The sequence below is a fragment of the Trichomonas vaginalis genome, chromosome IV (genome assembly GCF_026262505.1).
Source record: "Trichomonas vaginalis G3 chromosome IV, whole genome shotgun sequence".
Taxonomy (NCBI): domain Eukaryota; phylum Parabasalia; order Trichomonadida; family Trichomonadidae; genus Trichomonas; species Trichomonas vaginalis.
Genome location: NC_067206.1, coordinates 21,421,903 through 21,446,484, shown reverse-complemented (window position 1 = coordinate 21,446,484; position 24,582 = coordinate 21,421,903). Strand labels below are relative to the sequence as shown.

Below are 24,582 nucleotides of genomic sequence, written 5' to 3'. Positions count from 1 at the left end.
TCTTGTTTGCTAACAATTATTTCGAACCAATTAGAACAGGAGAACTTTGCACATACTTCACAACGATGTATAATGAGAACCTTGAAGAAATGATTGACCTCACATACAATGAGCGTTATTGCGCAAGGATGAAGAAAGATTGGAGTTCAGAGACGAAGAAAGACATGAAGTTCCCAAGAGAACATGTTTTCTTTGCTGACTTCGAAGCATCAACTGATGGAAACATTCACAAAGCATACAACATTTGTTTCATGGAAGATGACGATGATGGTTATACATCAATTTGGGGAAGTGACTGTGCGTCAAAATTCCTCGAAGCTTTACCAGATAAGAGTTTAGTTTATTTCCACAACTTATCGTACGATGTCACTTTTCTCATGTCTCAGTTAGAAGAGATTACAGGAACTCCAATCATCAAAGGTTCACAAACGATGCAGATACAAGGAAAGTACAAAGGAAAACTTCTCTGCTTCAAAGACTCTTATGCAATCATCTCAACTAAGTTGGAAAGATTCCCTGAAATGTTTCACCTCACTAGTGGTGAAAAAGAAGTTTTCCCATATAATTACTACACGGAAGAGTTAGTTAATACAACTAAAGTTGGTAACATCGATGATGCCATGAATCATGTCAAAGATATTGAAGCTTTTAATGAGAACATTGAGAAGATTGAAGATTGCAAGATTGATGATGAACACTTTGACATGGAAGTTTATTCGTCATTCTATTGCGGTCAAGATGTACGCATTTTACGAGATGGCTTTCTTAAGTTCCGCAATGACCTCATGACTGAGTTTGAAATAGATGCTTATGATTATGTTTCAATAAGTTCTATCTCAAACAAACTCTTTGAGAAGAGAGTATATTGGAAGAACGGTAATCTCTTTGATCTTGCAGGAAAACCTCGTGAATATATTTCCAAGTGTATTCAAGGAGGAAGATGCATGCTAGCTGAGAACAAGAAGCAATACAATGAAGGAGAACTCATCACTGACTTCGATGCTGTATCATTGTATCCATCAGCAATTGCTAGACTTTACTGTTTAGAAGGAATTCCAAAAGTTATGACAGAAGAGATGAAGAGCAGTGAATACTTGTTGGAGCATCTCTTTGATGATGACCAAGCTGAACCAACAAAGGAAAAGTTCATCTCAGGATTTTACTGTCAGATCGAGATCTTGTCGATCGGTAAGAACTCAGCATTCCCATTGATTGTCGTCAATCCTGACATCAACCCTGACTTACATGTTGCCAGAAGTTCCAATACATGCTGCAAGATGTTCGTAGACCACATTACGCTTCAAGATCTGATCAAGTTCCAAGAGATCTCATGCAAAGTCATTGATGGATACTATTATGATGGAAAAAGGGACATGACAATAAGGAATGAAGTTAAGAAGCTCTTCGAATTACGTGCTAAGTATAAGAAGGAAGGTAATCCGATACAAGAGATCATCAAACTTCTTTTGAACAGTATCTATGGTAAGACGATATTAAAGCCCATTGACAAAAAGATTCGTTTCATCAAGGACAATAAGCTCACTGACTATATCATTAAGAACTATAATGACATACAGACAATAGAGTTCATCCCCGATTCCGAACTTTCATGTGTAAAGTCATTTAAACCTATCGTTCGTCACTTTAACTATTGTCCATTAGGTGTTTCAATCCTTTCTATGTCCAAACGAATCATGAATGAAGTATTCTTCACAGCAGAAGATTTGGGCTTGAAGTTGTTCTATCAGGATACAGATAGTTTACACTTGTATGAGAAGGACTTAGATAAGTTAGCAGAAGAATACAAGAGAAGGTATAACAGAGAACTCATTGGAAAAGCACTGGGTCAATTTCATTCAGACTTTGCAGAGATTACTGCAGGACATATGTCTAAGGCACAAAGATCTATATTCGTTGGAAAGAAGACTTACCTCGACGAATTAACCAATGACCTCAAGGAAATTGCTTTCCACTGTCGAATGAAGGGAATCACACAGGACGTAATTGCACTTACTGCAAACCAAATGTTCCCAGATGCGATACAAGTACATTATGACGAGAAGAAAGGTTTGTTCTTCCCTGAGAAAGTTGGGGAAAAATATAGCATCGTGGAATTGTACAAATCTCTTTATGAAGGTGATGAGATAACCTTTGACTTGTGCATTGGTTCGAAACCATGCTTCAACAAAAATAAGGACTTCACTATTTCAACGAAGTCATCTTTTGAACGTAAGTTAAAGTTCTAAACACTTACTTATTATTTTTCTTAGCTTCTTCCTCTTCTCTCAATTTCTTTGCAATCATTCGTGGATTCTTTGCGCGTCCAGCTGCTAATGCAGCTAATTGTTTCTCTGTGAGTTTACGCTTTGGTTTAGCTGGTTTCTCTTCTTGTGTTTGTTCTTTTGGTTTGAGTTCATTAAGTATTTCTTCACGAAGTTCATTCTTGAGTGCTTCTCTGTCGAAAGTATTCTCAGTCATTTTGTTAGGAGTAAAAAATTTTATTAGGATAGAAATGACGTCAAAACTTTCACCAAGTGAAAAGCAATCAATCATATTGAATGAAGCTAAAGGAATACAACATCCATTATATTATGTTTGTCATATGAAGAATGGTTCAGTTCAAGTTAGAAAGAGAAAGGCACCATTGAATTCACCAGCTCCTGCCCCAGCTCCTGTTGTTCAAGAAGCTCCTAAAGTTGATGAGAAGAAAGAAGAAGAACAAGCATATACTAATAAAATGTTGTTAGAGATGATGACAAAGATATTAGAACGTAACAGTGTAGTTAATGAACCAAACATGGACCCAATTGAACGTGAGAAGGAAACTAAAGAGAATCAAGAATATGTTCAATCAATGGAAGAGAAAAGAATACACTTCGATGATGAACCAGAGCCTGAACCAGAACCTCCTAAACCTCAGCCACAAATAAGACGAATAATCCCAAGAATAAGAAGATTGTAAATTTTTTATAGCTGAGAAAGATGTTGAACGATAACCTCAATACATACAGTATTGCTGATTCCATCAGACAAGTAAGATATTATTTCGATCAAGTTGATGGGGCAGTTCCTATTGGAGATACTAACCATAGATATGTCCCAACAAAAGTGCCAGCTATGCCGACAAATACTATTGATAACGGTTATATTACATTTAACATATCACCACCTGGTGAGAACATGATTGACTTATATAATACGTTCATTAGTGGTTATGTCGATGGTGAGTGCATAATTACAACAGAAACTGAACCAGCTGATGAAAAAGTTCCTAAATATGATGGTGAAGTATATAAAGAAAGAGCTGTTGAGACAGCTCCTACAGGATCAAATGTTACAGCAATTAAAGCAATTGATACTAAATATGCTGGTGGCAAATCATGTGCACATCTTCCAGCAATTTGGTTGGGATACATTGATTCATTCTATGCTGTTGAATCATATCAATTAATCGCTAATGGTAAAAGTGTTTATACACAAGATAATGCTAGAGAAGAAGGTTACATTACTTCTACTGCATCTACAACAGAAGCTATTAAGAAAGTTGATGTATTTAGTAAGGCTAGACATAAAGATGTTTTCAATAGATGTGATACAGTTCGTTCTGGACAGATTATTGAGTTCAATAAACCAATTAGTGGTGCAACTACATTAAAGTTCCACATACCAATCAAGATTGACCTAAGAAGATTCCTAATACTTAATAACATTAGATTCCTTCCAGCGTTTGCTGGTAACTTACAACTTAAGGTTAAGTTCAGTATTGCTGGTATGGTTTGGACACCATTAAGTTATCAGGATATTCTACCATTACCGAACATGCAAGCCAATGTTACAAGCTATATTCCAATCACTAATCACTTCACTCCTATCTATGAAGGTATCAAAGTTATTGATACTGTAACTTGGAATGCCGATAAGAGTACGATATCATTTGGTACCAAGTTTATTAAGTTCACTAAGAAGAATGCAAACTTCTTTGAAATGATTACATACTGTAACTCATTCTCTTTGGACCCTAACATCTATAGTGATTTGGTGACAAGATATTCGGCAAAGACTCTAAACTTCCCAATCAAAAGAATTGACTGCATTACTATGGATGGTTCAATGGCTAAAGGTGAAGGAACTCCTTGTACATTCACGGCAGCATTTACTCCATTATATGTGAACACCATTTATACACTATTTAAGAAAACACCTAATTATAACACTACCTATGAAAATCCATTGTTTGAACAAATTCAATTGAACTGTGGAGCATATGGTAACATACCCGCTGAGGCTCAAGCATCTAATGATCCAATCTTCTATGAGATGCAGGCAAATGCCACTAACAATAATAACGATACTGTTGGCTTCAACTATGATGTCATGAGGTCTATCACAACCACATCAGTCCCTCAATTTGGAATCGAGTCAAATGACTTAGGTCATTACCTATGTGGATTCCCTTGCGAAACTGATTATACATTCCAACAGGGTCAGTTATCTAATTCACCTATTACATATAAGCTTACAGTTAAGCCAACAGCAGAGTCTATTAAATATACTGAGAAACCAGTGTTATGCTTCTTACGTCACGTTTGCCTCTCCATACAGATTAAACCTGTGGGACCACCTATCGTACTTCTCGACGATTATGATTTATCAGCCCCTGCTAGTGAATAAAGGTTAGTTTACATATGAACGTTTATTTTTACACATATATGCGTACATATGCGCGCCCGTATAGTGTCACTTTTCTGTCACTTTTTTCATTGTGTCGGTGACTGTAGCTGTAGGCTACAGTCGACGCACAATGTATACTGTACTTCTACATTCAAAATAAATTTCATTAATTTTTAGGTACATATTAAGGTACTTATTGTAATAAACAGAAATTCATCAAAAGTGACAGCTCTCAATTTTTTGACATTTGTAAATTCTAAATTGAATGAGAAAAATGAAATAATACTAAGCATAATACAATATTCTAGATTTAATTATAATTAGGAAAAAGTTAGTTTTGAGAGTACTTTTCATAGGCATATAGAATGAAATCTTCTGAAAAATAATATCACATAAACTCATATTATTTTCTAATATATAACTATTTTATATAAAAATCAAATTCAATGATCTTAAAAGCGAAGGATAAACCTCAAAATTTACGAATATAATGAGTGGGAATATAATGCTTATCTATCATAAAACCATATGAAATATCAATTTTTGCTTTACGCCTAATTTTTGACGACAATTAGCAAAAAATGTTAAATGTTAACACTCAGTCCATTTGAATATGAAAAATAAAATTGACTTTGATTAAATGTTTTTATTTATCATGCAATTCTTCTTGCGACCAAAGATTTGAATAAAAGTTCAAAAAATAAGATAGCTTAAAAAATAATATACGGTAGTGTTTACTAATAGATGAATAGTATATAAATTCTATTAAAATGGATTTGATCCAAAAAAATATATAAAATTTGATCATAAATAAAATCGTTTTAAATTACTTCTTCATTTAAGTTATAACAATTATTTTTGGTTTTATATTTTTTTGGATCAAATCCATTTTAATAGAATTTATATACTATTCATCTATTAGTAAACACTACCGTATATTATTTTTTAAGCTATCTTATTTTTTGAACTTTTATTCAAATCTTTGGTCGCAAGAAGAATTGCATGATAAATAAAAAACATTTAATCAAAGTCAATTTTATTTTTCATATTCAAATGGACTGAGTGTTAACATTTAACATTTTTTGCTAATTGTCGTCAAAAATTAGGCGTAAAGCAAAAATTGATATTTCATATGGTTTTATGATAGATAAGCATTATATTCCCACTCATTATATTCGTAAATTTTGAGGTTTATCCTTCGCTTTTAAGATCATTGAATTTGATTTTTATATAAAATAGTTATATATTAGAAAATAATATGAGTTTATGTGATATTATTTTTCAGAAGATTTTGTGTTCTTCTTCAAAATTTTATTTTTTTATTAAAAAGAATCTTTACAAAATATACATTTACTTTAATTAATATTTAAAAACGTGCTCTATCAAAAGTTCCAAAAATTCAATATTTTAGCTTTTCTGAGGTGTCACTTTTGATGAATTTCTGTTTACAACATTATCTTCTACATATATAATCTTCATTAGATATATACATGATAAATAAAATTCATAAAACATTAAAAATCAAAAAATTAGATGAACCTTGGCAATTAAACTTTATTAAATAATAGTTGTTTATAAATTATATTATATTATCATTTAATATTATTTTGATAATGAAGATTTTATTTTGCAATAATATAAACGAAATTTTTTACCTTATGAACTTTTGATGGAAATATGCAAATTTAAAATAATAAAGAAAGCCGCGAGCGAAGCGATCGGCTTTGTTCGAAGATTTTGATTCAAATCTTTGCTGATCTGTAATTCGCGGAAGCCGCGAGCGAATCGAGCGGCTTAGGTCTAAGATTTTGATTCAAATCTTTGCTTATATTCCTTAAATTCTTTATGAAACTCGCAACAGTTCCATAAAAAATTTTAAATTCTAAACTGTCGAAATTACCGATCGGTAATCACACCCTTCACGGGTGTGTCACTTTTCCCAAGCGTGTCACTTTTAGCTAAAATTACCCTACTCTTTTTTTGTATGGCAGAATAAAAGGAATCAAAATTGAAAACGCAAAATTTTGACAATCCCTTCAATTTAAAAATATTTATATTTGTTGGTAAAAATGAAACTAATTAGTTGAGAAAGAAAGGCAAATAATTACTTTTGAGTGTATTTTGTTTTTGATACAAAATTGAGAAAAAAAGATTATAAATATTGACATATAAGTTAATACTTACTTATTTATTAAGTATTAAAGATGAAAAATATATAAAAATAATAGGTTCATACAAATATATTTATTCAAACAAGTAGTTGGTTAATATCCAAGAATTTAGGAGGGGGTTTCTCATTAATTGTCTGAATATATACTTTTGGCTGCTCTTTCATCTTTTCCTGTATCGAATTTAAAGTTAACATATTGAATAAGGGTAAAATCACATTTGGAGTAAAAACTTGGCTGGGTTTTACTAGTACTGGGATCGGTGGTGGCTTAAATTCGAACTTGAATGCTGCTGTATGATGTGGAGCAAGCAAATTATCGGTTTTCACCAATCTTCCTTTGTCATCTAGCTCATAGTATTTCTCTGTTCCTTCACTTGTGTATGTTATCCATTTGGCTCTAGTATGCTGTGTTGGACGTCCGCGACGCATATTGAAATTTGATAACTTTACAACAATCTGTCAACAGCAAGTATAGAATATAATATCATTGAACTAATATCGATTTTGATCAGAAAATAATGAAATTATATCACTTCAGTTCACTCTCTTTCAAATAATTGAATAGTCAAGGAAAATAAAATAAACAACATTGCTTAATATTAACTAAAATAATTACTATAAAATGATTGAACTGTAATTATGCCAACTTGCATACAAATATTTCAGATTTCAACAAAAGAAAGTGACGGAGTTTTGCTAAATATCAGTTAGTATTTTTTATTAATAGCATTATTTATTTTAAAATTGCATGATGTAAATTTAACTCCCTTTGAAATCCGATCACCGAAAAAAAAAACGATAGAATCTATTTCAAATAATGATCTATACTATTTTCAAAAACCCGACTTTCTGGTGAACGATATCGCCATTGAATCTTAATTTATATTGCATCGTTCATAATATTAATATATATCTTGACAATATTAAAATTTCAATCTTTTAAGGGTGCACCCGTATGTACGTTTATTTGAGAGGAGGAGGATTACCCTCTCAATTTTGAGGGATTCGTTAGTTTATTTTCTCGATGAATATGCAATAAAATTTGATTTTTACCTTATCAATATACTTCATATAATATACACATGTTCATGTAAAAACTTTTTTCCAAAATCCTCAGGAATTAAGGGATTTTTGAATTTTAAGAATTTTTTTCGAATTTTTTCGAAAAAAAATATTTTCAGAACAGCCTTAACGGCTAAGATTTAGGAACAATGTTAAGTATCAAAAAGAAAGGAGGTCTGATATAGACAACATATATCGTTGAAGGTTGAAAAAATCTCTAATATTTGAGCCCAAAATTTCAAATTTTAATTTTTTGAAAAAAGAGGCCACCCGTATGTACGTTTATTTGAGAGGAGGAGGATTATATTTTTGAAAGGGTGAAACATTATGAATATGTTAATTATATAATAATATGTATTATTATAAAAAAGAAAAAATAAAGCACGTTAAAATTTTTCTTGATTTTTTACAAAATCTACTTAGAATTATGCAAAATATGACTAAATAATTATAAATTTCAAGTTAAATTTTAATTTTGATAAATAATTTAAATTTCAAAATATCAAGTTCAGTTCGACTATGTATGTAGTAATTCCTCAATAAAGTGTCAAAACCCTATTAAAATATATGAACATTTTCAACATTTTAATGTTTTTATTTAAAAATTTGTTGGAATATGAGCTTCAAACAATTATTATGTAAATAAAAATAATTAAATATATGTATTTATTCGTATTACAACCGTAGTAAGTCGATTCTTCCTTTCTTCTACTGAGTTTTGAATTTGATTTCGAATTGTAAAGAGATTCAAAGGGAAAATACTAGCGCATAAAAACTACCTCCATGAAAGGGTCATAATGGAGTCAAGTTGTATTTTTTGATATTTTTTGCTTTTCGAGCCTAAATAGGTAGCCAAGATAATGCCTAAAAATAAGGTTCTAAATTCTGAAGTTTACATGATCCTCTCGTGTGCACCCTTAAGGAATTCAAGTTTTGTACACTTTTTGAGAGCAATAATTCTTTCATTTTTTTAAAGTCAGTTTTACTTATGAATGAATATGGTTCCTTAAGCCAATAAGCAATTTATTAACGATGGAACAATTTATCCATAATGAATATCGATGAAAATTTTTTTATTGATCTTGAGAAGGCGGAAAAAATCGTTCAATTTTTTGAAAGGATATCTGCATTACTTGCATTACACTTGTCTCTTGGATCGAATATTTCTCATGAAGCAAGCCCGTTATAATATTTCGGAGTTTTTCTTTTGATGAATGATGTGTAAGTTTAGTAGTAGTATATGACGGGTTGTGTGACTTTTATTGTAAACGTAAGAATTCATACAATATTGAACGATTTTGTATCATTTTTTTTAACATATGAAGTAAAAAAATGTATGATTCTTACGGTTTTTATTCTTACATAAATGACCCAACAAGTAAAACCAGATAAAATAGATTATCGAATTTTAGAGGATGGTGTTCCTGTTTATATTCAAAGATTTAAAGGGAAGCAATATTATAGAATTGTTAATCCTGAATATCTTAAACATCAATTTAAAAAGGAAGACTGTGAATTATTAAACGCTAATGAATATGAAAATGCTAAATCAAAACTGAGATATAAATATATTGGAAGTGATGAAAGGTGTAAAGATAAAGATAAAGTTTATTCAGTTTCATATAATGAATGGAAAAACAATAAGATAAGAAAACATTTAGGAGATTATGGGAAATGTTCTGAATTCTTCAAATCTAGTATATACGAGAGAGTAAAAGAAATTAGAAATAATTATTTTCATGAATAAAAGATTCACTACCATAATGAAATACAATATCGAACGATTTTGTATCATTTTTTTAACATATGAAGTAAAAAAATGTATGATTCTTACGGTTTTTATTCTTACATTTTTGAATAAATCAAGATTTAAAAATTTTCAAATTGTAAGACATTTACACTCAGCTCATACATAATAACATTAATTTTAAAAGAAGCTATATATATAGATGATGTCAGATATTCCGCGATTAATTAAACATTGTTTAAATCCTGAATGGAATCAATGGAGTCATAATCAAAGACCTCATAAACGAGAAAAAGAAATTAGAAACTAATGATTTTCATGAATAAAAAAATAAACTTTAAAAATTCATGTCTTACATTTTTTGAATAATTTATTTTTTGTTTTGTATGAAATGAGCGTCAAAACTAACGATGTTAAAAATTTAGGATTCACAAACGAGGAAATAAAGGATATATTAGAGGAGGCGGGTTATGAAGTTGATAAATATTATTTAAGAAATTGTAAAAAATTTGCCGAGTTTTTAAATGAATTTGATTATGATGGAAAAATGAATAAAGATGATGTTATAAATTTCTTATATCCCACATCTGAAAAAGAAGAAAAACCTAAAGAACCTGATGTTTTCCCTGAATATTATGAAGAACGGATTAAAGATGATGAATATAATGAAATTGAAAGACTGGAAAAAATAAGAGATGAAATAGATGAAAAAATTAAGGAATTAAGAGAAGTTGAAAAATATAATGAAAATGAAGTAGAGGGTTTAATGAATATCCCAGCTTCAGAATCAGAAGTTCAGAAATCTCATGAAGAAAGATATAAAAATTATGTCTCAGAATCAACACAAAATTTATTAGATGGTGAAATAGACGAAACACTTTCAGAAGAAGGTATTAAATTTATTCGTAAACATAAGTTACAATTTATTGATAATGAAAAATACCCCTGTATCCTACTTTCACCACCTTTAGATTCCGAAAAATTCAAAAAAGCTCTTAAAAACGTGACATATGCAACTAATACGATTAAGAAAGAAGATCATGATATTTACACAAATTATTATTTAAATAAATGCACAGGTGTTGATAAAGTTTTTGATTTATTAGATAAAATATCAAAAGAAACCATTGGAACCTATAAAATTTTGTGTGATTGTGGTTTCATTATTGAAGATACCAATAATGTTTCATATGAAAGAACAGCACCGAAGGAAGACGAAGTTGAAAGGTCTATACCATTCGTTATTAAGAACATAAAAGATATGAAAACTTATAAGCATTATATTTATTCATTTATTTCAGAAAAAATGGAAGCAACCCATAAAACATCTTCTCATCATTTTATAGCTATTCATACATTCCTTTTCAAAGTTGTGAAATTAAATAAGACAGGAATTAGATTTAATGTATCAGGGTACGCATTCTTGAGTAAATTAAAATGTATTCGTCACGTCGCAGATGATAAAAATTTATGTGTTCTTAATTCATTTTACGGACTTTAAAAAATAAACTTTATTTTTTAATTTTTTTTCTTACATAAATGAACAAAAACGGAACAGCTAAAATGAATGATAATCAAATTAGAGCAGAAGGTAGAAGGTTATTTAAACGCTTCTATAACATTCCTGATGGTGTTAATCCTAAAACTCGTAGAAGCTATTTAAATGAAGCAATAGATGCATATGAGGGGTTTGACATTTCATCAGAAAGTGAGAGATTAGCGAGAATGTTAAATGTTAATATTGATTTCTATTATTGTGATCCTCAACCAGAAGACGTGGACATAAATAAGGTAGACTTTCCATTAGTGGAATCAATAATGATAGATCCAGAATTTGAAACAGTAAATATTTTATTAACACAGAGTCCATGTGGAAAACTTCACGCTGACAGAATAACAGACGTTGAAACACTCACCGGCTATAAAGTTTGTCCATATTGTAAAGAAGAAGTTTATTCTATCCGTGATGATCCAGAAAGGAAAAACCAAAGAAGATTTTTAAAGCATTGTGAGAAATGTAAAGAAAATAATGGAAGATTAATTCAAGACGTTCAGTTGCAAAAGACACAGCAACCATATGCACCACATATTACGAAACAGAAGATATATCAGTGGTTATTAGCTCACAATTTGCAGGAATATTATCAACCGACAAGATATTATATTACTTTTGACTTTGAAACATTAGAGACTAAAGAAGAATTACAACTTTCTGAGTGTGCAACTTTGAACGCTTACTTAAAACCATTCATGGTATCATCAACGGTTAAATTAAACGATAAAACATATACGAGGAATTTTTGCTTAACTTCGAGTGATTCTTTTATTTCTGATTGGATTGAGTTTTTATTTTCAACCTGTTCATTAGTTGCTAAATCAAATATTGAACAATATGAAGAATTATTGAAGTCGCAAACGGTGGGAACTTTGTCCCATACATTAAATGAAAAACAGAAGAAAGCATTTAAAGAACTTCTAGATGAGGAATTCAATAAAGTGAATATCATAGGTTTTAATTCGGGAAAGTTTGATTTAAATTTAATTCTTCATGATTTAAACACTGCAAAATGGAAAATAAAATCAATGCTGGGTTCATCTTCACAATTTAAGCAAATCATTGTAAAGAAAACAAACGTTCCATATGAATTGAGATTTATTGACATCAGAAATTATATAGCGGGTGGGACATTAGATCAATTCACTCAAGATTTCGGAAACAATAAATCACGTGTTAAATCCTTTTTCCCTTATCAATTTATAGTTAGTATGGTTAAGTCGTGTACTGTGGCACTGCGCGCCTCCGTACACCACTTAACGGTTTTGACACTTTACGAAACCGTTAACGTATATTTTACAACACAAACGACAACACTAACTTAACCTTAAATATTTACAAAACCGCCATCCACTTCACTTCACTAACGAACTCACTAATGTAAAAATAAACGTTCTCACTATCGTTCTCACTAACGACTTCACTAATGTTCTCATAAATTTTCCTCAATATCTTCATCATCAGTGTTAACCCTATTGTAGTCATACTTGAAGCCATAAACTTTCTCTAACTTCTTAACGTACAATTTACATAACTTACCTTCGTCATCGTATGGTTTAATGATATAACTATTTCTATCTTTATACACAGTCAATGAAAAGTCAACTGGTCTCGGATGTATTTGAAAGAACATGTTATGCTCAGGAAGGAAGAATAAATGTTTAAATGTATGTTTGTTATACTGTGGAATTCGAATGAGTTGCTTTTGTTCTGTCATTTACATCCAAAATAAAAATAAAAAAATTATATAAAAATAAACTTAAAAATTAATGATATCACCACCCGCACACGTATGAAAACATAGCACAAAAATAAATTTAGGTGAAGTGGTGAAATCTCACCTGTTTTTTCACCTCTTTTTTCACCCGTTGAATTCATTACTTTATAACTCTCTTCCTTTCTCCAACTCTTCTAACTTCTTCTTAAGTTCAGCAATGTTGTCCTCATGAAGTTTAATCTTCCTTAATATACCTTCTTTATCTAATGGTTGCTTTATCTTTCTAAACTGAACTCTACCATCCTTCATAGTATGAACGTAAAAACCTTCTGGAACCGCTCCTGATTTAATGTATTCTACCAAAAACTTTTGTTTCATTGCTTCAGTGACTTTAGTCGTCATTTCAATCAAATAAAAATTTTAATATTAAATAAAAATAACGTTATTTTTTCAGTAAGGAAACGCAGGAGTTTTACGATTTATTTGAGGAGTAGGTTCTGGTTTAAATGTTGGAGTCGGTTTAGGAGTTGACTTTTGAACAGGAGTTTGTACTTCCATAGGTTCAGGAGTCATTGAAGGTTTTGGCGATGGTGTCGGAGTTTGTTCAAATTCAGCTACTTCAGTATTATTTATAACATTTGCTTTGTTTCTTTTCAACATCATTACTGCTCCTGCTGTAGCTAGCAAACCTAGTGGGAGACCATATCTTATATAAGGACTTGACCAAATGCTATTTTTGACAGGAGCTGGTGGAACACCTAACCTTGGTGAGACTGCTCTTTGCCATTGTGCAGCTCGTAAGAAATATTCAATAGGTGCTCCATAATCGTTTGGTAAAGTTTGTTTCACAGATGGTGAAGGTTCACGAGAGCTTGATGAAGAACTCATTTATAAGCTTTAAAAATAAACGTTCATCCTTTATTCCTCACTGTCGTCCGTAGCTAAGTTATAGTCATCTAATCTTATTATGGGATGCCATTAGCACGCACCTGAATGGCAAAGCAACAATCCCTCATAAATCCAATAAGTGGCTTTGGTACATTTTCTGTTGCTAGTTCAATAGGTCCTTTAACAGACAATTTGTATGTTATTGGAGCAGTAGATGTTTGACCTTGCTGGAAGCAAAAGTCCACTTCTGTTGGAAAACCACATAAGAAATGTGTGTTGTCATAGCTATCCCATTTATGTTCCACACTACCATCATCCACCAATGACCTCATAACATCTTCATTAAATCCAATCATATCATTGTTTGTATTGCAAGCGTTCGCAACCATTTCATAAAATACAGGTCCATATGATTTTTTCAGGTTCTGCAGGCATATTTCCATAAGCTCCCATGGAAAGCTGAAGATATTTAAACTTAGGGTTCTCAAAATTAACATAATAGTTGTCTTTCTTTCTAAATAGTGCCCAAATACTTTTAACATTAATAGGCGTATAAGCTGCTGTAAATGTTGCACTTGAACTATCTGTATTCTTTGAGAATGAACCGTCCATAGGAATCCAATCCATAACTTTAACAGGAAAACATAAAGCCTCGTTTGTATAATGTTCTACAAGTTCTGTATAAATGTTAGGGTCTAAAGAGAATGACTTTGGATGAATGAAACATTCATTAAAATCCATCTTTGTTCGAAATAGTTGCTGGGTTACAGTTGTAATAGTAACTGTTCCACTAGCTTCTACTGCACTCGTTATCATAGTGAATGGTTCATTCCATGGAACAAATTTATTGTCGGTGGATTTGAATCTGAAGCAAATGCAACTTTAAGAGTTGGATTGAAAGCAATGATATCATTTACAGATATAGATGTGCATTGTAAGGCGTCGCTACTGAACTTTACTTTAAGCTGAATGTTTCCTGCAAAAGCTGGAATAAATCGAATAGGTTCTAATGGAAGGAATCTTCTAACAGGAATTCTTAAACGAAGCTTAAAATCAAATGATTTTCCTGCTGTAATTGGACCACTAACAATTTGTCCTGTTCTGCATGTTCCCGAATGACTCCATACATCTTCATGTCGAGTCTTTGAGAAAACATCTACTTTCTTATTTGTTCGGTAGTTTGTGGGTTTTGAAGTTATATATGCTTCTTCTCTTGCGTTGTCTTGAGAATATACGATACGACCATTTGCAAGGATTTGATATCCAGCAACTGCATAGAAAGCGTCATCGAAACCAATCCAAAATCCTGGTGGGTTTGTTTTATTGGAACCTGAACCAATTTCTTTATCTACAATAAATTGACCTTCCATTTTATACGTAATGAATGTATTGTAAAGGTCCAACATATTTTCACCAGGAGGTGAGAGATTGAATGTTACCCATGTGTTATCTTTAGCAGTTCCAGGTTGTGATGGAATCTTTGCGTCAGAATATTTTCTATTAGTGTCACCAATTTGAACTGCATTGTCTATGATATCGAAATATGAGCGAATCTGATGAATATGCTCTGCTGGAGTAAATTCGTTTAACTGTTCGTTCTGCATGTATTTACTTCAGATAAAAATATCTATTTACTTCATTATTCTCACTCTTCTTCTTGGCATTCGTGGTGGAAGTTGTTTCTTGACATTTTTCAATGAACTGTACATTCTCTTTTGTCTCAACTTCTTTCACTGGTGGGTCAGGGTTCTTTGACTCGGTTTGCTTTTCAATGAAATTCACGAACTTTGCAATAAGCTCTTGGTTCGTTATTGAAAGAACATCTGGCTTCTTTTCTTCTTGTTCTATTGACTTTTCAGTTTGAATAGAAGGTTTTATATGGGCTTCGTGGGCTTCGCCCTTGCCATGCACCTTAATGTTGTCGCTCTCTGCATTCGCTAATGGAACCTTTCTTTTTCTTACATATATTTTACCATCTTTACTCTGACTTACATAATAGAAAGGATGCTGTATTCCTCTGGCGTCATTTAATATAATAGACTCTCGTTCTGATTTTGACAAGCTCATTTTACATCGGTTAAAGTTTTAATTTAGTTTTTTATCTACAGTCAAATGACTCAGACAAGCCCTACGGACAAGACCCAAGGGGTCATAGATGTTGAAGCATTGAAGAAAGAAATTCGTGAACAAATTTTATCCGAACTGAAGGAACAAAAACCAGAACAAAAGCCAGAGAGACCAAAGAGAAAACTTAGTGAAAAACAACTTGCTGCATTAGCTGCTGGAAGACAAAAGAACCCAAGACTACTGGCGAAAAAAGCTAGAGAAGAAGCAAAAGCAAAGGAAGAACAAAAAGCAAAGGAAGCTGAAGCAAAGAAAGAGTAAATGGTTTATTTTTATCCAAACTAAATGTATAGACAAATACCTTTATCTGTTGCGTTCAGTAGTGAAAACCCTGACGTCAAAATAAAGGGGAACAGATTAACGTTTAAGTTTCCAACAGACTGGATTGTGAACATAAATGAAGAGAAGTACATTGGCATAACATCTATGTATATAACACGTGCTTTCAGAAAGGTTGACTTTATACTTCAAGTCGAGATAGAAAATGACGAACAGTCTTTAAGCGCCCAAAACATTCACATATACAAATACTTTAAAGACGATACAACATTGTTGCAATGTATGATTTCATTTAATGAGATGTTCGAGAAAAAGTTCAATATTGAAGTACAAACTTTACAGCCTTTACGTGAGTTTCTTGCACAACTGAAAGAAGAAGGTAGTCAGCCACAACTTATAGACTTTCATTACGAGTTTGTAACAAATGAAGATGGAACACATGACTGTCAATTCATTGTATTCTCACCATTCAATGAAGTAGCTAAAGAAAAAAAAATCCATTACGTATAAGATTTCAAATCTCTGAACCAAGTGATGATTTCAAGAATGTTTTCAATTATGATGCAATGCTTCCGAGGAAAAATGAATTTTCCGAAATTAGATTTCCAGGCATTTGGGATAGAAAGCAAGCTATATTATATTCAAACTTAAGTAAGGGAGTTGAAAATGAGTTCATTGGTCATACAAGAACTTCACCACTTCCTAACCCTAAATACTATAAATTAACTGGCTTCAATCGTGAGTTTTGGATAGACATGTTCTCCACTCATGACCATAACTGCCCAGTGTTCTTACCTCCAGACCATAAGGACTGTCTCTACATTGAAGCACAACTCTTAAACTCTACCATCGCAGTATTGTAAAATCTACGCTAGCTTTATTTTTATCACGAATGACCTCATTTCTGACAAAAATAAATGACCTCATTCATGACCTCATTGCTGACAAAAATAAATGACCTCAGAACTTCAACTTACGAATAAAGCTTGTTTTAGTCGTTATTGAGAAGTTAAACTTTTCAGCAAAGCAAGGACTAGAAGACTTACATAAGTCGAATCCAATCTCTTGACCGTCATAAAGTGCTTTATATAACTTCATAACACTGAACTCAGAGTCTTTGTCAAATTTTCCTTGCGGAACCATTAAACCTTTATCTTCATCATAGAAACACTGAACAGAGTCAGGAAACATTTCATTAGCGGTTAAAGCAATAACATCTTGCTTCACGCCTTTCATTCTGCAGTGAAATGCAACTTCATTTAAATCGTTAGTGAGTAAGTCTATGTAGGTCTTCTTTCCACAAAATATTGACTTGTATGCTAAACTTTGTTTTCCAGGTGTTATTTCTGCGAAGTCAGAATGAAATTGACCTAATGTTTTACCAATAAGTTCTCTACCGTATCTCTTCTTAAATTCATGAGCTAAACGTGGTATGTCTTCATTGTAAATGTGCATCGAATCTGTATCCTGATAAAATGCTTTTAATCCTAAGTCTTCAATCGTGCAAAACACTTCATTCATTATTCTCTTCGACATAGACAGAATATTAACACCAAGTGGACAGAAGTTAAAGTGTCTGCAAATGCTTTTCGTTAGCTTGAAAATAGTTTTATCTGAACCATCCAAACCTTCGAACTTCACTATATGGTTGTAATTTCTTATAGCATATCTTATAGCATCTTTGTCATTTACTATGGTTATTTTTGACTCAATAGGAGATAGAATAGTTTTGCCATAAATGCTGTTCAGAATGAGCTTTATATTTCTTGCAAAGGATTTCCTTCTTTCTTATACTTTAACCTTAACTCAAACAACTTCTTTACTTCATCTCTTATTCTCATATCTCTGTTTCCATCGTAATAGTATCCTTGCAACACTTCACATTTGACACCTTGATATTTTATGAGGTCTTGTAATGTTATATGGTCAACATACATTAAACAGCAAGTGTTTGAACTTCTGGGAACGTTAAGTTCTGGATTTAGTTCAGGGTCACAAACTATTAAAGGAAAGTGTCTGGGTATACCAATCTCTGTTATCTTAATGAGAACAAAGAAGCCAGACATAAACTTTTCACCAATGGGTTCCTTTTGGTCGTCATCGAATAAATGTCTCATGAGATACTCTGTGCTTAACATCTCATCCTTCAATACTTTTGGAATTCCTTCTAAAGTATAAAGTCTTGCTATAGCTGATGGATATAATGAAACAGCGTCGAAGTCAGCAATGAGTTTCTTTTTGCTCTTTTGTTTCATGTTATCTGACAACATACATCTTCCACCTTGAATGCATCTCGAAATAAATTCTCTTGGTTTATTTGAGAGGTCATAAAGATTTCCATTCGGGAAGTATACTCTGTTCTCAAACAATTTGTTAGCAATAGAACAAATACTAACGTAGTCATAAACGTTTAAATCAAACTCTTTCAATATGTCATTGCGGAACTTTACAAAACCTTCTCTTAAAATTCTTACATCTTGTTTGCAATAAAATGTGCTATATTTTTCTAAGTCGAAGTGGTTCTCATCTATTCTGCAACCTTTGATGGAATCTATGTTTTTCATAAATGTATCTGCATCCCGGATAAACTTACATGCTTCAGAAATGACACCAGTTCTGTTGTCATTTGCTAACAAAACACTGCTGTAGTAGTTGTATGGAAATACTTCTTTCGGTCCTGTTTGTAAGTTAAACATAGCAGGAAATAGTTTAAGCTTCTTATTTATAACACTGTAAGAGTCTTTTATAATAATTGCCCGTCCTTTATATAAGCCAGTTATTTGCATTGTTCGTGAACCTTTAATGATGGGAGTTCCTTTCACTTCTGTCATGTGTCTTAAGATGAAGTTTATATCATAACTGAGGTTGTGAAAATATATTAAACTCTTGTCAGGAAGTCTTTCCAAAAATTCTGTTGCACAGTTTTGACCCCAAATGCTTTCACTAACTGAACCATCTTCACTGTCATAACAGATGTTAAAAGCTTTATGAAAGCCATCCGTACTACACTCAAAGTCAGCAAAGAAAACGTGCTCAGGTATGAATTTACATTTAGCTTTATTTACTTCTTTTGACTCTGCTTTCTTCTTCAGTTGTACACAATACTTTGGAGCATATGTCAAATCTTTAAATGGTGCAAGGTTCTGTTTATATAAGTCAGTAGTATATGTGAAAAGTTCTCCATAAGAAATAGGTTCGAAATATTTGCACTCCCACAATGTTTTCAATAACATCCCATAACGGTGTTGTTCTATCATAACGAACTACATATTTATCTTCTCTCTTTGTATAAATCTTCATCTGTTTCTCAATGTTCATTCCACCACAAGCTTGAGAATTTCTTTATAGTTTCGAATGAAGTATGTTGTCATTGGAAGTCTTTCATTTAGCATGTAGTGGTCTTCAACAAGAAGTAAGTCAATAGTTCTAACAGTTTCGCATTCTTTTGGTATATATCTCTTTATTTCATTATGTCTTGAGTCATTGAAATAACCAATGGTAACATTAAATGCTATACCTGTTGCGTCAGAAATTTCTTGTACTTTACTTTGAGGAAAGTCTCTAACACAAATGACTTCTCTCATGTGGTCAATAGTTTCTTCATTTACTCCAGCCTGAATGCAAGCATAAACGAAGCAGTTATCTTCTGTCATAAGTGTTGCAGTTCTTTTGTTCAGTTCATTGAAGATTTGGTAGCGTTCAAGATTTATAGGTAATGTGCAAAGATACTTCCAGAACTGACCGCTTCTCTTCTTATAAAACTTCTTTTCACTATTATCTTTCCAAAAGCTTTCTATAAGTGCTGGGTTTCCTGTTTGCTTAAGAGCTTCCAAAATGGCTTTCTGGTCATTTGTCAGTGTGCTTTCATCTCTATATGGTCTCTTTTTTGGTTTGCCTTTCTTTACATCTGACATCGTTAAGCCTTCATATTCTGTTAAATCATACATCTTTATTTCAGTAAGATTCTTTATGTTTGTCAAGAAGAAGTCATAGTGCATTTCAACAATACCTGCAGCATTTGCTTCTATCTCTGATATAAAGTTCTCCTTCAAGAGCTGATGTAGTAATGTTCCAATATTATTGAGGTTTAACGTAGAACATTCATACTTTCCACCAAGTTTATAACATACCATCCATCTCTGTTGTGAGTTTATTTTAATTTTCTCTAAGAGTCTCATGAAAACCTTACCGAAATGTTTGTGTAAATATTCTCTGTTTGGTTCATCTAAAGCTTCGATGTTAAAGTCAATGAGTCTATTGCCTGACTTCACATTTCTCTTCCTATTCTCTTCATCTTTCTTTAACCATCTCTCACCTTCTTTTGGTTTGTCGTCAATGGAACGAATGACATCGTTAGCTTTACGAACTTGTTCTATAGCACTTTTAAACATCTCTCTTCTCTGTTGTTTCAGTGTGTCGTCTCTTCTTCTTGTTTCACCAACGTTTGCATTTGTTATGTCAAACATCTCACGCCTTACTTCATGAGGTACTGAACGTCTATGATATAAGTCAATAGCAATGTCATTTAAAGGAAATGCTCTTGCATGGACTTCGTCCTCGCCGCGTTGCGGCTTTATGAACTCATGAATTCTATCATAAGTTATTGCACCATTGTAGTCTTTAATGAAGTCAGCGAGTGCTTTTTTGTTTGTTGCGTAATGCTTTGCAACATCTATATTAGCTTCTGTAAGAAGTTGTTTTATTTCCGAGTGTTCTAACTTAGACAACTTCCGATACATCTTTAGTAGGAAATAAAAAAAATATTTTTTCGAAAAAATTAGCTTAGATTTTTTTAAGTTATTTTTCAAAATAATTTAATATTTTTATTTTAATGAAACACATGCAAGATTGCAAGTTCTTTTCATACAATGCTCTCGCTACTGCCATCAAGAATGAGTTCAATGGTGCTTCAAATGTTAATGTTATCTTTAACAAGAAGTTTGTGAAAGAATCTAAGTTCGGTCAGTATGTCAGACCATTAGCTATTGTCATTGACCGCAAACGTTATACTTCACAAGAGTTAGCAGTAGTTTTGAAACAAAAGGGTTTCTTCGTGAATGTCAAAGATACTCATTATACTGTCATAAAGAACTCCAACGTTGACTTCTTCAGTATTGCTATGAATCTTTCCGAACAGAAAGAATATAAGAAGGGTGAAACAAATGTGAAATATTATCCTTCATCTCTGAAGACAATAACGAACAAAGATGTTATACAGAAATTCTTACCAAAGGTTGAAGAAGCTTCTATTGACATTGACGAAGGAAGTGAAATGGTTGAAGAAATAGACCCTGAAGTTATTTAAGCAAAAATATATTTTTGGTGAAGAGGTGAGATTTCACCTGTTTTTTCACCTCATTCTCTCTTCGTTAATGTTGTCGTGACTTCTTCGTTAATGTTGTCGTGACTTCATTCTTCCTCTTTGAAGTTATCGAAATATTCTGTTATTTTTTCCTTCAGTAATGGTAAGTCTTCTTTGAAGGTAAGTATTGTGCAACCTTTGATGTCATAGTGTGTTTGAGGAAGAGTATTTTTGACAATTTCTTTTATTTGCTCATTCGGTGTCATTGAAATCGGTAAGTTTTCACGATAGAACCAGTTTCTGTCAGATTTATATATCTTAGCTAAGTCATAAAAGCTCTTGTTGTTTCTTCTGACTAAATGCAACATAACCATATCTTTATCTTCTTCATTTTCCATCTCTTCAGTGTAAATCATATACTTATAGCTCTTTTCCTTTCCTTTTGGTACTGAACGCGGTATTCTTTTCTGTATGCTTTTGTCTTTGGATTCAATGACTTCATCTTTTGCATGAAGTTTCTTTTCCATCTCTCCACGTTCTGCTTTATATAGTTCATCTAACATCATGAAAATATAACAAGCATAACGAGGTGAAGCCCACATTGCTACAGCATTTACTAAAAGTCTATGAACATAATAACCTTTCAAACCAGGAGCCAAATTCTTGCGATTTTCGTACAGAATCTCTTCTCTCGGTTTTCCGAGGGAAGCAATCATATGAGGAAATTCTTCTAAAAGTTCTTTTGTCTGTTGGTTTTCAAACCAATGATATGCTTGCTTTGTAGAAAGAAGAGCATTCATTATACTTTGCATTTGGTACATGTCATCTTTGACTGAACGAATGAGACGTAACTGTTTGTTATACTGTATGTACTCGTATTCTTCATTTATGGCTTCATGAACGATAGCAATTGTTGTGTTCTCTAATGTTGACATTACTGTCTTTACATACAAAATAAAAAAATTTGTTAGAAAAAAATTAGCGTTATTTTTTCTGAGATAAACACTATTTCTTCACAACATTAAATTTTATCCTGTATGAAATGACTTTAAAAAGATTATTGACTGACTTCGAATACTATCTCATTGACGCACTGACAGACCCTCAAAACTGTGTTGAAAGTTCTTTAAGCTTTAAGATTGAAGGTACGACGCATTTTGTCTTCACTTACGTATTGAAAGAATATGACCGTTATCATAACGAAGTGAATCAAACACTAATAAAATTTGTAGATAAAAAATTGGTTAACAATGAATATTTTAAACGTGAAGACCCAAACACTGCTGGAGATGATGAAGAATACAGACAAGTTATTGAAAAAAATAACGCAAGATTAGATGCAATAGAAAAGAAGTTTAATGAATGTCTTACAAACACGTATGAATATCTTATGCGGTGGGAAGCTAGATGGAAATAAATTTACGTCAAATATGCAATTTATAAAATCTTATGTCGACAGGCTACGTAGCACAGTGGTCTAAGGTGGTGTTATGGAGGGGTCAGAGTCTGTGGTTCGAACCGCGACAGCGCCGTATTTTCTTATTTTCTTTGTTTGTCTTGTTTGTCGTGAATAAAAAGTGTCATAAAAGTGCTCTATCTTCCACGGGAATAAATAAAAAATTTACTTTATTTCTTCTTTATTTCTTCTTTATTTCTTTGTTCCCGTGGAAGAAGGGTTTTGCTGTTTTTTCTCAGCCGAAATCAATGATTTTTTCATTTTTGGAATCCTTAGCGAATGAGGAATCTTTTCTCTCGTGGAAGCTTTGAACAAAAATATAATTTAGGTGAAAAAACAGGTGAGATCTCACCTCTTCACCTAAACATTATTTTTGGTGTAAATTTATGACAAAAATAAATGGTACCATTAATGATATCATGACTGTTCTCATTCATGTCTGATTTACATCCAACGAAAAAGTTTAGAAGAATTTTCTTATTCTTTCTGGCATGTTTTTATCTTTCCAGTACTCCCGCTCTAATGGTCCCAGATGAGTTGGTTTAGATTCTCTCAAGTTCTTAGATGGTATAACATCTTCAACGCCTCCTTCATATCTTACTTTATAAGTGTCATCGTTTATGTTGTAGTCAAGTATTTCAATAACCACTCCTCGCTTTGCTTCGTCAATGGTTTCAGCAAGTTTGCCATTACTACTTTCGACTAATTTATGACGAGGGTAAAATGCTATGGAGTCGTCAGCAGCTTTTATAAGATATCCATTACCTTGCGTAGAGTCTACGATATAATAATTTCGACTTAACCTTAAACGTTTCTTTGTCAACGGTTTGTCGTCAAGAACTACACGAACTTTTGTTCCAGGAATGAGAGTAAATTGTGTTGAATTTCTGATATTTTGTGTTTGACTTCGTTTCTTTTGTATATACTTTTCTTCTTGTTGTTGTGTCATTGAATTTGGTGTATGTCCTGTTGTAGAATGTGTTGAGGAATTGTAAACTTCGATGAAATGTTTCATTGTTTCTTCGGTAAAGTCTCGCTCTTGATTTAAATCTCTGAGCGTTCTTATGAAGCGGTTAATGATACCGAGTATGTTATGGTTATGGTCTTCAGTAGTGTAGTGAGTTATGTTATGCTTAATGAGAAATTCTGTGATTTCGTTGCTGAGGTATGCACCGTCTTGGTCTGATGTTAAAATACTTGGGCTATGTTCTGCTACAAACTTTTGTAAAACTCTTAACACTTCACGAGTTCCTTTATTTTTCATTATATACGCAAAAGCTTTGCGAGTGTTAACATTAATGAAGATGAGGAATGGTTTATGTCCTCCTTTCTTACTCTGAACGAGAGTGTCAAATTGGTATGCGTCAGGAGTGTTGGAGTAAATTGGTAAAAAGTAGTCGTAAGGATTTATTTTTGTTTGATGTACAACATTTTTGTCAAAGAACCTTTTCACTTCAGCTCTGTTAGTAAATCCCCAACTCTTTGCAGCTTCATTGAACTTCTTAAATGACCTCCATGGATGTTGTTCGAATACTTCTTTCAAGCTCATTTATGTAAAAATAAAGATTTTAACCAACTCGTATCCAAGCGTGCATTGTTATATAAGGAGGC

At 32.3% G+C, this 24,582-nt stretch overlaps 11 protein-coding genes and 1 pseudogene across 12 annotated transcripts, besides 12 other annotated features; 4 read left to right on the top strand and 8 right to left on the bottom strand.

Moving 5' to 3' along the window:
* Positions 1-4,710: part of a mobile genetic element that runs on past the window's edge.
* On the top strand, positions 3,772-4,671 carry TVAGG3_0141110 (uncharacterized protein; the record flags this gene model as incomplete). The annotated part of the gene is made up of 1 exon (XM_051224259.1): positions 3,772-4,671. One exon carries the CDS (start codon positions 3,772-3,774, stop codon positions 4,669-4,671), a length of 900 nt encoding a protein of 299 aa, XP_051109245.1.
* A 104-nt stretch (positions 4,711-4,814) lies between the features above and the next one.
* Positions 4,815-4,868: a mobile genetic element.
* A 2-nt stretch (positions 4,869-4,870) lies between these two features.
* Positions 4,871-4,907: a mobile genetic element.
* Positions 4,871-4,907: a terminal%2Cinverted (terminal inverted repeat of Banshee-A3 transposon ID:TVAGG3_0141080).
* Positions 4,908-6,086: 1,179 nt separating this feature from the next.
* Positions 6,087-6,124: a mobile genetic element.
* Positions 6,087-6,124: a terminal%2Cinverted (terminal inverted repeat of Banshee-A3 transposon ID:TVAGG3_0141070).
* Positions 6,125-6,646: a mobile genetic element.
* Positions 6,618-6,646: a terminal%2Cinverted (terminal inverted repeat of MuDR-3_TvMULE3 transposon ID:TVAGG3_0141060).
* A 197-nt stretch (positions 6,647-6,843) lies between these two features.
* On the bottom strand, positions 6,844-7,334 carry TVAGG3_0141050 (uncharacterized protein; the record flags this gene model as incomplete). Its single annotated transcript, XM_001294854.1, has 1 exon — positions 6,920-7,270. The coding sequence occupies one exon, from the start codon at positions 7,268-7,270 to the stop codon at positions 6,920-6,922; it is 351 nt and encodes a 116-aa protein (XP_001294855.1).
* Positions 7,335-7,784: 450 nt separating this feature from the next.
* Positions 7,785-8,820: a mobile genetic element.
* Positions 8,821-9,931: 1,111 nt separating this feature from the next.
* Positions 9,932-10,471: a mobile genetic element.
* Positions 10,472-12,429: 1,958 nt separating this feature from the next.
* Positions 12,430-13,087: a terminal%2Cinverted (terminal inverted repeat of Maverick-1C transposon ID:TVAGG3_0140860).
* Positions 12,430-24,582: part of a mobile genetic element that runs on past the window's edge.
* On the bottom strand, positions 13,088-13,324 carry TVAGG3_0141020 (uncharacterized protein; the record flags this gene model as incomplete). Its single annotated transcript, XM_051224258.1, has 1 exon — positions 13,088-13,324. The coding sequence occupies one exon, from the start codon at positions 13,322-13,324 to the stop codon at positions 13,088-13,090; it is 237 nt and encodes a 78-aa protein (XP_051109244.1).
* Positions 13,373-13,810, bottom strand: TVAGG3_0141010 (repellent protein 1 family; the record flags this gene model as incomplete). The annotated part of the gene is made up of 1 exon (XM_051224257.1): positions 13,373-13,810. The coding sequence occupies one exon, from the start codon at positions 13,808-13,810 to the stop codon at positions 13,373-13,375; it is 438 nt and encodes a 145-aa protein (XP_051109243.1).
* TVAGG3_0141000 (uncharacterized protein) lies at positions 15,442-15,877 on the bottom strand (the record flags this gene model as incomplete). The annotated part of the gene is made up of 1 exon (XM_051224256.1): positions 15,442-15,877. A coding segment is annotated over one exon (436 nt), but the record flags the coding sequence as incomplete, so codon positions are not given.
* Positions 15,923-16,195, top strand: TVAGG3_0140990 (uncharacterized protein; the record flags this gene model as incomplete). Its single annotated transcript, XM_051224255.1, has 1 exon — positions 15,923-16,195. The coding sequence occupies one exon, from the start codon at positions 15,923-15,925 to the stop codon at positions 16,193-16,195; it is 273 nt and encodes a 90-aa protein (XP_051109241.1).
* Positions 17,174-18,054, bottom strand: TVAGG3_0140980 (annotated as a pseudogene). Its single transcript has one exon. A coding segment is annotated over exon 1 (881 nt).
* Positions 19,874-20,952, bottom strand: TVAGG3_0140970 (organellar and viral DNA polymerase type B; the record flags this gene model as incomplete). Its single annotated transcript, XM_051224254.1, has 1 exon — positions 19,874-20,952. A coding segment is annotated over one exon (1,079 nt), but the record flags the coding sequence as incomplete, so codon positions are not given.
* TVAGG3_0140960 (uncharacterized protein) lies at positions 21,045-21,518 on the top strand (the record flags this gene model as incomplete). The annotated part of the gene is made up of 1 exon (XM_051224253.1): positions 21,045-21,518. One exon carries the CDS (start codon positions 21,045-21,047, stop codon positions 21,516-21,518), a length of 474 nt encoding a protein of 157 aa, XP_051109239.1.
* Positions 21,623-22,450, bottom strand: TVAGG3_0140950 (KilA, N-terminal/APSES-type HTH, DNA-binding family; the record flags this gene model as incomplete). Its single annotated transcript, XM_051224252.1, has 1 exon — positions 21,623-22,450. The coding sequence occupies one exon, from the start codon at positions 22,448-22,450 to the stop codon at positions 21,623-21,625; it is 828 nt and encodes a 275-aa protein (XP_051109238.1).
* On the top strand, positions 22,558-22,932 carry TVAGG3_0140940 (uncharacterized protein; the record flags this gene model as incomplete). Its single annotated transcript, XM_051224251.1, has 1 exon — positions 22,558-22,932. One exon carries the CDS (start codon positions 22,558-22,560, stop codon positions 22,930-22,932), a length of 375 nt encoding a protein of 124 aa, XP_051109237.1.
* On the bottom strand, positions 23,484-24,520 carry TVAGG3_0140930 (integrase core domain containing protein family; the record flags this gene model as incomplete). The annotated part of the gene is made up of 1 exon (XM_051224250.1): positions 23,484-24,520. A coding segment is annotated over one exon (1,037 nt), but the record flags the coding sequence as incomplete, so codon positions are not given.